The sequence below is a fragment of the Rhinatrema bivittatum genome, chromosome 5 (assembly GCF_901001135.1).
Source record: "Rhinatrema bivittatum chromosome 5, aRhiBiv1.1, whole genome shotgun sequence".
NCBI classification, from domain to species: domain Eukaryota; kingdom Metazoa; phylum Chordata; class Amphibia; order Gymnophiona; family Rhinatrematidae; genus Rhinatrema; species Rhinatrema bivittatum.
In genome coordinates, this window is record NC_042619.1 from 339,657,445 (window position 1) to 339,670,417 (window position 12,973).

The 12,973-nt window shown below is 43.5% G+C and overlaps 1 protein-coding gene across 1 annotated transcript in view; it reads right to left on the bottom strand.

The window, feature by feature from the left end:
• LOC115092958 (E3 ubiquitin-protein ligase HERC2-like) overlaps positions 1-12,973 on the bottom strand; it is a 2,733,734-nt gene that overhangs the window by 493,802 nt on the left and 2,226,959 nt on the right. Inside the window, 1 exon segment of the mRNA XM_029604466.1 lies at positions 2,361-2,522. Within this exon segment, the coding sequence (XP_029460326.1) occupies positions 2,361-2,522 (162 nt within the window).

The following is a 12,973-nucleotide window of genomic DNA, read 5'->3' on the forward strand; positions in this document are numbered from 1 at the left end:
GACAGACGTATCGCACGTGGGAAAGCGGCCCCTATGCGTGCAATTGGCTGCTCAAGACGTGACGTCACATGCCGTGACGCCAAACGTCGTGACGTCACGTCTTGAGCAGCCAATTGCACGCATAGGGGCCGCTTTCCCACGTGCGATGCATCTGTCTGACAGCTGGAGGCTGGAGCCGCGGTCGTCGCCGATGTCCGGAGGAGGGGGGCTGCAAAAGTAAGTCACTTCGTCGCTTTAAACTGCCCCCCCCTCCTCCCGGAGCAAGGCTGTTTTTCGCGCCCTGCTTTGGGAGGAGAGGAGAAGGGACTAGCAGGCCCGAGCCTAGGATTGCCCTTCTCTCCCCTCGCTCTCTTGCTACTTTTTCGGTTTGTTTTTTTTGTTTCGGGAGGAGGGGACAGGACTGGGGCTGCACCGGAGACCGGACGCGGCCAGGGCAGGTGAGCGGGGGCTGGGGGAAAGTTTGCCGAGCATCGGAGAACATAACTGTCCACTTCCTGGTACCTGTCATTTCAAATGTCATTTGAAATGACAGATACCAGCGTGGCCGTGAAGCGTTAGGCCCGAGCACCCAGGATACTGTATAGGCGCTCTATACATTAAAATGGGTTGCGCGGGCCTAACGCTTCACGGACGCTTCCTAGACGCAGCTTGCATTTGCAAGCTATTTGCATACGGGATCGAGCGGTAGGCGAGCTGCACTGTGCGTGCGGCAACCGCTGGTGCGCCCGGCACTGCCGCACTGTTTCTACTGCGGCCTTAGAGTATCGATCTGTATATTTGGGAACTTTTTATTTCAGATGCCCTGAGATTTTTGTGGATTAATGGGGGTGAGCAGGAGAATGCTCACACAAACACACAACCCAAGCAGACTTACATTCACACACACACCCACACATCCACATCCCAGGCAGGCTCCCATTCACACATACATACTCATCCCAGGAAGGCTTCCATTCACACACACACATCCCCGGCAGGCTCCCATTCACACATATACACACACACAGAGGGAGAATTCCTCTCTCTCACACATTCACCTATGCAAGCAGGCTTCCTTTTTCATATACACACACACATACAGGCAGGTTTCTTCTTGCACACACATATGCAGGTAGGTTTCCTCTCTCACATATATACACATATACAGGCAGGCTTCCTCTTTTACACACACAGGCAGGCTTTCTCTTTCAGACAAAAACACACTAATAGGCTTCCTCTTTCATGAATACACTAAAAAACACAGGCAAGCTTTTCCATAGCTGCCACCAGTGCCATGCCTTCTCCTCTCCTCTTTTTAGGCTGCTGGTGAATTGGAATCTGACAACGGTCATGCAGCCTCTCCTGCTTCAACCAATGCCCTCCTAGGAATGCAAATGCATGGTATGCACAATCAGTTATGCTGGCCCTGGTTGCAGAAGAGGGTGACAAAAATGATAAAAGGGATGAACATCTCTCCTATGACAAGAGGCTGTGCAGGGTAGGGCTTGGAAAATGGCTTGGAAAAAATATGGCTAAGAAAGAACATGAAAGAAATATAGACAATCATGAGTGTGGTGGAATGAGTAAGTAAAGGATGATTATTTACTCTTTCAAATAATACTAAAACAAGGAGACACTCCATGAAACTAACAACCAGCTGATTCAAAACAAATCATAGAAAGAACTTTTTAATTCAGTTCACTATCAAGCTGTGGAATTTACTGCCAGAGGACATGATCATCGTAGCAGCCTAACAACGGCAGATGTGCCGGGCCTCCCGGGTCTGGAAGAGAATGGTAGGACACCTCTGTAATCCAGGCTGAAGAAAAATGCCATTTTAAGGTATGGGAGGGGGATTGTAAGGAAAAGGGTATTAAGTATTAGGACATAAAATCTGGCGCATCAACATGCTCGGGAATCGACTGTAAAGAACGGGAGAAAAATGTACCTACTAAGACGCTGGGGGAAACGATAGTGGGAGGGACCCCACGCGGAGGGTAATGTAAGAAAGATTCCGATGGAAGAGTATTTTGAAAAAATAATTTTGGAGAGAGCTCGTAGACCGCAATGGCAACTGCTTTGCGGAAAAACCGAGACTGAAGCGTGGCATGCTCAGTGTGCCAGTCAAAATTTCTAGAAACTTTGACAAATGCTTTCTGTGCCAGGCTTCATCTGATGATGTCACCCATCTGTGAGGACTATCATCCTTGCTTGTCCTAGGAGAAAAGCCAGTTGCTCCTTATCTGTTGACATCTGGTACATTACTATGCTGAGTACAATCAACTGCAATACACAAAAGGCCCAGATATTATCATATTTTCTACTAGCCTTTTATTTCTTAAAGTCCTCTTATTTCTTACAAAATGTTTAAATTAGCATACCTTCATTGGCATTTTGCAGCCATCACTGCCTCCTCGACCAAGTTTTCCATAATCACCATCTCCCCAAGACCAGACTGTATCATCATCAGTCAGGCAGAGAGTCTGTGCATCTCCACTGCCACAGGCTACATCAATTACACGACAGCCTTGTAGTGCTTCCACCTGAATATTTGAGGACACAAAACAAAAGCAAACAAAAAGGGTAATCTATTTCAACGAGAATATACAAGAATAATTTGCAGGTTTAAGGAAAATATATAATGTACAATGGAACTTAAGTGTTTATCTTGCTGTGATTTACTGAAGAATATTATACATCATTGAACAAAAATATTATTTTCATTTTAAAACCCTGAACAGAAACATGTAATGATTACTCAAGCTACTATTTGGGTCTGTATCTACAATTAAAGTACTAAATATAAAATTTTTTGTCCAATATAAAATGTATATAAGGCTCCACTGGGATCCCAGCTAATGTGTAGCCTTGTAAAAAGGTTATGCATTTAGACAAAGAGAGAGGATTTTACCATCCCATACAGAATTCAATGCAAAGCTTTAACCCTCATTCACAAAACACCACTATTCCTATCACCTTTTTTGTTTATAAATGTATTTCCCATTTGATTCACTTAGTCCAAGAGAGTCAGTGCCCAAACGGCAAAAAGCCTGGTAAAGATGAGGAGCTCATCCAGTATCCAAAGGAAATAGAAGAAGCAGGAGAAAGGAGAGGAAGCGGCACCCATGAAGTGCTTACTATACCCATCCAGCATATGCCAGAGACCCAAGAAAGAACCTTATCAGTACAAAAGCAAAACAGAGGAGTGGAAGTAAAGAGAAAGATCAAACCAAAATCTCAGCATATTTATAGTATCTGAATGTAAACCGCTTTGAAGTGGCTAAAAGGTGCAATATAAATCAAATAATGAAATAAATTATTCAGGTACTGTTTTGCAAGAAACTCTAAACTGAAGGGAATGTTTATTGTACAGAGTCTTAATAGTTCCTAAATTTCAGTTGTAAAAACTGGTGGATACCCTATTTTTCAAAAAGGAATAAGGGGGGACCCAGTAACAGAAAGTAGGGACCTCACACAGTTGCTGATTCAAGTATTTATTTCTGGATTGTGATTTTATCAAAGCAAAAGTATATTTGGTTTCAGATTCTTGTTATTTCACAAGTCCTTCAGTAAAGACTTTATGTTGGAATACAACTCTAGAGTTCTTCTAGTTCTTTTACAAGTACTTAGTGACTGACATACTTACCACTTTGGGCCCTAGAGGATATCCTTCCCAACAAATCCACTGAATGGAGCTTGAAGAGACTGGATTGTAACTCTGATCTCTCTTCAAAACTGAACCTGTGACTCTTAATGCATTCCCTGAGTATGTTACATTTGTATTTCGTATTTCTATGATAAAGTTTATCCTATATTTTTGAATAGACATGGGGTTAGCATAATGTATCAAAATAAAATGCATAGAAATAAAAGAAAGACTAAGGTTATGTACTGTAGGTAATTAGCAATCATGGGTTTATAAGGCTGTTACATTTTCTTAAACTTTAAAAATTAGGTTGAGCTAATGCATATATAATAAAATGGGAATGATACTGTATTCTTATTGTAAAGATTGTTTCATTTAAAAATGACACAGTGAAGTTTTCTTAAACATGGGTCTGTGTGACTGTGTTTGGGTTTTGTAAAGGGGCAGCCAACATAGGGCACTGTGGGGGAAAACCCATAGAGCAAAGACCAAGACAGAAAGGAATGAAGGTCACTGCAGGGAAAAGCATGTTAGGAAATATAGGTCTCAGCCTAACACAAAAAGGTAATGTCAACCACAGGCAAGGGATAGTGATTATCAGGAACACATGAGAATAAATAGATCCTTACTTAAGAAAGCACAGTGATTCTCAGATGAATGTTATATTGTACTCTGCACCAGACAAATTTAGGAAATTTGAAATATAAAAGCTTTTAAATAAATAAATACAGTGTATGCCAAGACCATGCAACCCAAGAGCTGAAGGTAATATATATCTTATAGAAAAAGATTAAACATACAGAGCTACTAATATAACCTACTAAGCATACTTATGTAGAGATCCCTAGCTTGTGATATAGGTTAGGAGATAGAAGACAGTATACCATTCCTGTCAGCACTTTCTGAGTATATGCTGGAATTGGTAACTCCTGTCTGCATAACTACAGGTGGAGATAAGAGTATGGTATGGGAGATTTTAGTTGGGTTTCTGAGTAATAGGATCTGTTCCATTTTTTAAGGTCCCCTTATTCTCTGTTTAATAAGCACAGGAGAAGAGGGGAAGACATACCCTCTTTTTTGTACTCCATCTGATCTGAATGGTTTGCCTCAAATTGAGAGTCATCATCTAATAGTTCATTTTTGGCACTGTTGTTTGTTAATCCTTAATCCTGACACTGAGAGGACTCAGCCATGGCCAGGGAAAGTCAGGGTTCTCATCTCTCAATATGTGAAGGGACAGTAGTGAGTAGTGACTCACCACAAGAGAATTTGGGTTTATGGTACTTGAGAAGATTTTTGTCGTTTTGATTTTGGGAGGAAGCTTTTGCCCACTCTTTCTACCCAGGAGAGAAGAGAAGGTGTTACATACGATGTTAATGTATGAGACTTTCAACTAGACAGATCCAGTTTAACATCAGAAAAGAAAGCTGTAAGTGCAAAGGAGTTCATTTAGAGACCACAACTGGAGTCTCTACTTCAGGAATAAAGAGGACTGTGAGGATTGGTGTTTGTGAGAACATCTGTCACATCTGTTTTGTTTTTTTTAATATTGGGAGGGCAGACCATTTCCTGCTAGGGGACCCCTACCATAATAAGAGCCATACTTCCAAAAACTGAGGGTAGAGGTCATCCGAGTGCCAGCCACTCTCAGGGACATATAGCCAGAGAAAGTGGGATTGAGACTATGGACAAATGGATGAAACAATGAGCAAATGTTTATGGTGCCAGATAATAAACCTTGATGACTTGCTATAGTAAAACTGTTTTTGAATTCCCCAATCGAGTATCCAGTGTGGTTAATGGCACAGGGATAGTTCTGTGGGGGCCTGCGCAACAGGCGCTTAAGCCCATCGGGGTAAGGCCCAGATCTTTCTGCTCTTACCCCAGATGGCTCCAGCGCCGGCCACAAGGCTGCGACTTCCTCTGCCTCCAGTCAGCGACACCTAATCAGGGTAGGCGCGCGGATCACGCCATCCCTGAGTGCCAAGCGGGGGATTTAAATCCCCAGTCCGTTCTCCCAGCGTCGCACGCCGAAGAAGCCCGACAAAGGGGCCTGCCCCTTTGTGCGCCCCTTAGTGCGGCACCTTAGGACAGTTGCTAGAAACTAGCCCTAACTCCATCAACCCAAGAGTTCCCGATTCACCTCAGCCTTAGCGGCCTCCTCCTCCCTTTTTCCTTCTGCTCATCCTTCTCCATCCAATCTATTCTCCTTCCCCTCTCTCCATCTCCCCTACAAGAGCTAAGTATGATCACTTTTGCTATCCCGATCATCCACAATCTTAGGAGAAACTTCTTAAAAAAGCATACCATACCCACCATCCAACAAAAAAGACTCATTCCAAACATGATCTCTCCACTGAACCAACTGCTGGGTCTCACTTTGTTCTCTTTAACACTTCTTAACGCGCAATCCCTTTCGAAAAAAACTCACCTCCTCTATGATTATCTTATGGAAACCAAACCTGACTTATGCGCTATCACCGAAACTTGGCTAAAGCCAGAAAACACAGTATTAATCAACCAACTTCCTCTACATTCCTATGATATTTTCTCTATCCACAGACCTAAAAAAAGAGGCGGCGGTCTGCTATTAGCTGAAAATAAAAAACTAGGATTGTCTCTTCAGTTTGCAAACGCATCTGCCTCTCTAGAATTTGCGGTTTTCAAATCCATCCACCTTCAAATCTGCCTTCTTTATGCCCCCCCCTGGTTGCCTGGAATCAGACCCATCTCCTTTAATTGAACGCATAGCCAAACACATCAATACAGACACCCCTGCCATAATATTGGGAGATTTCAACCTCCATGTGGATGCTACTCCTCGTTCCTCCAGCTGTGACATGTTTCTCAACACGCTTAATTATATGGGTTTCAAACAAATCATTAACGAACCTACACACAAAGCAGGACACACGTTGGATTTAATCTTCATAAATGGTAGCCTCACTCCTTCCGTACCTACAGCATGCTCTCCAGTCCCATGGTCGGATCACAAGCTGATTTCCACAACTTTGAAGAATCACCAACCCATCCCCCAGTCTGTACAAAAACCACGGTCCAATTCAGGAAATTGTGTAACCCAGATATATTCAGCTCACACCTGTCTTCAGCTTTAGACCAGCTGGACCTCTCGGACGCAGACTCGGCCTCATCCTCCTGGTCCAAAATCACTAATAAAGTGGCAGACCTAACCTGCCCATTAACCACTAAAGTCCTTCAATCAAGCAAAGACAACAGAAAACCTTGGTATACACCAGAACTAAAAACCCTCAAGCGAGAACTCAGAAGCAGAGAACATTCATGACGCAAAAACCCTTCATCAACAAACCTGACGGCGTACAAATCCCTCATGCACCACTACAGGATCTCCATCCTCCACACAAAGAGAGATTTCTTTTCACAGAAAATCCACCACTTCATCTTCGACCCGAAAACTTTATTTTCACTTGTTTCGTCCCTCACCAAACCAACTCCTACGACTATTCCGGATGATCAAGATGCAAGCAAAACCTCAGAACTAGCCACATACTTCAAGAAAAAAATCACAAACCTCATTGCACCGCTTATTGACAATAAAGACCATCTTCCTCCCCCCCCCCCCCCCCCCATCTCTGCTTCGGTACATCAGACCACAAACATGGAAACCTTCGAGCCGACCTCCTCCTTAGAGATCGAAAATGAACTAAAATCATGTTTAAAATCATGAGAGGTCTAGAACGGGTAGATGTGAATCGGTTATTTACTCTTTCGGATAATAGAAAGACTAGGGGGCACTCCATGAAGTTAGCATGGGGCACATTTAAAACTAATCGGAGAAAGTTCTTTTTTACTCAACGCACAATTAAACTCTGGAATTTGTTGCCAGAGGATGTGGTTAGTGCAGTTAATATAGCTTTGTTTAAAAAAGGATTGGATAAGTTCTTGGAGGAGAAGTCCATTACCTGCTATTAAGTTCACTTAGAGAATAGCCACTGCCTTTAGCAATGGTTACATGGAATAGACTTAGTTTTTGGGTACTTGCCAGGTTCTTATGGCCTGGATTGGCCACTGTTGGAAACAGGATGCTGGGCTTGATGGACCCTTGGTCTGACCCAGTATGGCATTTTCTTATGTTCTTATGTTCTTAAAGAAGCTCAAACCGGCTTCTCACCCCACGGATGCGATCCCTTCCAACCTACTCATCTCCATCCCTAAAGCCATCACCAAACCAATTGCAGAGATCATCAATTGTTCCTTATCACAAGGCCTAGTCCCTGACCCCTTAAAACTTGCCATCCTAAAACCTCTACTGAAAAAACCCAATCTGTCTCCAGGCGACCCGGCCAACTTCCGCCCTATAGCAAACCTTCCTTTCATCTCCAAAATCTTAGAAAAAATAGTAAATAAGCAACTCTCGGAATACTTGGATGATAACAAAATCCTCGTCCCTTCTCAGTTCGGCTTTTGTAAATCTCGAAACACAGAAACCCTCTTAATCTCATTAACAGACACCATTCTCCTGACCTCGACAAAAAAACAACCCTGTTTGCTCATTCTCCTCGACCTATCAGTGGCATTTGACACTGTGAACCATTCAATATTCATAGATCGACTATCGGACATCGGCATCAAAGGCACCGTACTCAGCTGGTTCAAGTCTTTCCTTCAAAACAGGTTTTACAAGGTCAAAATCAACAATAAAGAGTCACACCCCGTCTGCTCTACCTTGGGAGTTCCACAAGGCTCCTCCTTATCCCCAACCCTCTTCAACATCTACCTGCTCCCGCTTTGCCAGCTCCTCTCCAAACTAAATCTAACTCACTACTTATACGCAGAAGATGTGCAAATACTCATCCCGGTTACTGATTCACTACGTAAAACCCTTGAATTCTGGAATACCTGCCTTCAATCCATAAACAACCTTCTAACAAGCCTCAACTTGATCCTGAACACCAACAAGACGGAACTCCTCCTCGTCACACAAGACGGAAATTATGCAGTGTCCAACACGCACCCCTCAAATCAACCAGCTTTCTCCCCCCAAGTTAGAAACCTTGGAGTCATCATGGACAATCAACTGAACCTAAAACGTTTTATCAATAACACCACAAAAGATTGCATTTTTAAACTACAAGTTCTAAAACGGCTGAGACCTCTTCTCCACTTCCAAGACTACCGTACAGTTCTCAATCAATCATCTTTTCAAAAATTGATTATTGCAATTCACTTTTGCTCGGCCTCCCAGCTAATACCATCAAACCCTTACAGATGCTGCAAAATGCCTCAGCAAGGATTCTGACTAAGACCAACAAAAGAGACCACATTACACCCATCTTGCGGAACCTGCACTGGCTCCCAATCAAATTTAGAATCTTGTACAAAGTACTAACGATCATACACAAAGCCATTCACAATATCACCCCGCTGGAGCTCAAGAACCCACTTCGGCCACGCATACCCTCCAGACCGGTGAGATCAGCGTATAGAGACACCCTCTAAGCCCCCCCCCCCCCCATCAAAACCTCATTAAGGAAGCGAGCTCTGTCCACTTCAGGTCCAGCACAATGGAACGCTCTCCCTCCAGATCTCCGGCTAGAACGATGCCCAATTACCTTTAAAAAAAGACTCAAAACCTTGCTGTTTGACAAAGCCTTCTCAGAATTCAGATGACCCTTTCAGTTTATTATGCTGTTCTCTAAGAGACCATCGTTCTAGCAAGCCTCACTTTTTCAGATGATCAAACTAGTTAGCCACCCTGTACCTGGACCCAGTGTCATCTTCTTAGGCACTGGGCTCTATACCTAAGTTAGTTTCCGGCCCTCTGGATAAGATCATTTATCAGCTCTGTTAAACCCAGTTTCATTGATCTAAGTTTGTTCATCCTTTTGTTTAATGTAACGCATTCTTACATGCTTGTTATCGTTCTAATGTAAACCGAAGTGATATGTAACTTGTTACATGAATATCGGTATATAAAAGTGCTAAATAAATAAATAATAAATAAATAATTCACAAGGAGACAGTGAGTACAGGTGTTCCCCCCCCCCCCCCCCCCCACACACACACGCTTTGGCCTTTGGAAGTTATTCTTCCCCATCAGAGAATCCACGCCCAAGCCTGTTTTTGGATTTGTGACAATGTGCAGTAACTTAGCCCTTCTAGATAAATAATAAAAAAAAGTACTCAAGTATGGAAGTGAAAAGCCAGAATAGATCTCCTTTCTTAAACGTAAACAAGCGTTTTAAAAAATAGATGTAATGACTGAGAATCCACAAGCACACTTGAAGAAAGAGAATTTGCAGAAGAAGAGAAAACAATTCTTTAACTAGCTTGATCATCAAATAAATGAAAGCAATTAGCAAAAATACAAATACAAAGGTAAATACAAAGTTACTAGCAATTGCACTTGGAACATAACCTGATACAGAAATGGCTAAGAAGAAGGTAACAAATCTAAATATAAGAGACTGGTAACTGCAGTACAAGACTATGGACAAGATGGTTCACAGACAGTGACTAAATAGACACATGCGGATTTTGTAAAGAGAAATGGAAATTGCTACACATCTTGTTGATTGGTGTGATGTACTGATGTCAGAAAATGCGTGCACAGAGAGGCACAATAAAGTGCCGCAGCTCATCCACTAGAACAGGGGTGGCCAACCTGTGATTTGGGAGCCACATGCAGTAGGGGTGTGCATTCGTTTTCAATGAATGTGACATCCGCAACGAATAGGTCCCTATTTGTTTGATTTGTGGGTCTGCGAAATGCATGGCGATCCTCCACGAATGAAACATATCATATTAGTTTCATTCATTTGGTTCACAGTGCTTTCTTAGAAGCCTTTTGAAATAGGAGAAGGTCATGTGGGAGTATCCATAGCAACAACCAGCCCTTTCCTGTGAGTCATAAGTGGCCTCACAGCCCTGTCATAGAGTGGGTCAGACAGATTGGCAAGGAGACAAGAATACCAACGTATTAGAGCAAAGCATTTTTCTAATTCAGCCAATCGCTGCTCTCAGTGCTCTGTGATCCTGTTCCTGCAGTATTTCTACCTTAAGCAAGCATACCTCACAATGCACTTTCTTCTTGGCTTCTGTCTGAGAAGGTCGTTGCTTTTGAGCGCTCTCCAAGTGTCTCAAATCTTTATTCAATTGCCATTGCTAGTTTGCTACAATTAATTTTCTATTGCTGAAAAAGATATTTCTTCTTTTTTGCTGCTGTGCCTGCCAGGCAGCCAGGCTTTTTTTTACTGCACTTTTTTTTTTTTTATTGAACTCAGATTGTCTCTCTGTCTCTCCCACTGAGACAAGCTGCCAACAGTGGCATTTTGCTGCTGATCTTACCCCTTGGGGTAGGTTGCAGGCAGGGTTTGGGTTGTGTGGGTGGGAGATAGTGTGAGAGTTCCAATGGCTGTCTGGGAGTTGGTATTTTCAAACAACAAGCAGCATCACTGTAGGAATTGGGCTTGCTGAGGCTTCCAGTATTTTCTCTGGAGTTTCATTTTTTGTGCTCACAGAGCAGTCTCAGTTGTAGTATGTGTGTGTGTGTGTGTGTAGTTTTCACACTCACATATATTGTTACAGAGGTGTTCAGTCACCAATAAAGAAATAATCCTTTTAATTGAGATCCCTAGTAGGCAGTGACATTAAATCCATGATGTCAGGGAAAGGTAGATGTGGTCGAGTGATTGGCACTGGCAGAGGAGGCACTTCAAAAGGCAGTGCCAGACCCCATTAAAGTTAAAAAGGAAGCTGTTCCAATCTAAAATCTCTGGAGGGGCAGGCAGTTCCATCCAGAAAAAACCTAAATGTAAACATGATGCACCGCCACCACCTGTTTCTGACCCTGTTGTTTTGGAGGTGAGGGAAGGGGAGGTTGAGCCATCCAAGGCAAAAGAGTGAAACCCAAAAGTAGCAGTGCAACAGCAGACTCTAGTTAGAGCTGACAATGTAGCGCAGACACTGCTTCTGATTCCGATGAAGAATCATCTTGTGTGGGATTCTCCATCAGAAATGGAAGAATTAATAGCTGAAGAAGGTTTAGGAGAATTAGTTAGTTCTGTCTTAGCCTCCACTTCAGTGCTGGTGGGGAGAGATGAAACTGATGATGATGAAGAGGAAGAACAGTCAGCGCAGGCACAGAGTGTGACTGATGCCCCTGGCATTGCTTCTCAGGGTGCATCCACTACTTCAACTCCAGTGCCAGCATCCACCCCGAAGGCTATAGAGAAGGGATCATGAAAGAAATCTGTGATCTGGAGCCACTTTAAAGTGATGGAGGACCCGTGTTTTGCTCAGTGTAATTACTGGGCTAGGGCTATTAGCAGAGGCAAGCAAGTGGCACATCTAACTAATTTTGGCATGATGCATCATATGCAGAAGCAACATCCAACACTACTGACATTTGGGGATGGTGGCAGTACCAGACAGGGGACCCCTTTTTCCAGGCAGCTAAAGTGGTTGAAAAGGAGCAGAGTCATCCCACACCCTCAGCCCCTTCTAGCAGTCAGGTGGCAAGCCAGCAGCCCCCTGCCATGCGTCAGAAACGACAACCCACCATGGAGGAAATGGGGTGGTGTTTGGTAACGCTATCCCAGGGAAGGAGGCAGGCAGTCTCAAAGGTTGTAACCAGGAGCATCAGGGAAATGATTGCCCTTGATGACCAGCTCTTGCAGATAGTGGAGAATGTGGGATCCAAGCATTTGATGCAGGTCTTAGCTCCAAATTACAAAGTCCCCTCCAGAACCACATTTAGCAGAAAGGTCATTCTCAACCTGTACAACCAGTGTCGCAGTCACATCCAAGTGCTGCTAGCTAAGGCAGAGGTGATTGTGCATTTCACCTGCAATATCTGGACCGCCATGAATGCTTCACACTCTTTCTTCTCCCTGACAGCCCACTGGTGGGACCTGGCTGAGGCAGGGGCAGGCAGCAGCTCTATTAGTGAACAAGTATCAGGGTGGAGTTGGGCTTCACTGCACACCCACCTGACGGATGAGGCCCATACCTCAGTCAATATTCTAGCATGCATCAGACAGATGCTGGCAGGCTGGCAGGTACACCAGAGAGACAGGAACCTTCAGGCAAGGTTCTTTGTCACAGATAATGGTGCAAACATGGTAAAGGCAATATCCAACGGGGGCTTTCAGAACATCTGATGTTTTGCACACATTCTGCACCTGGTAGTGAAGTCAGCTCTGGGGTTGGACTCCAAGCACCAAGAGAATGAATACCTGCATACATTAATACACAATAACATACTGTATCCATCGCAACACAGATTTCGAAAAAACTACAGCACGGAGACATTGCTCCTCTCTCTAACAGATAACATTCTAAGAGGCTTTGATAGCGGTAAACACTATA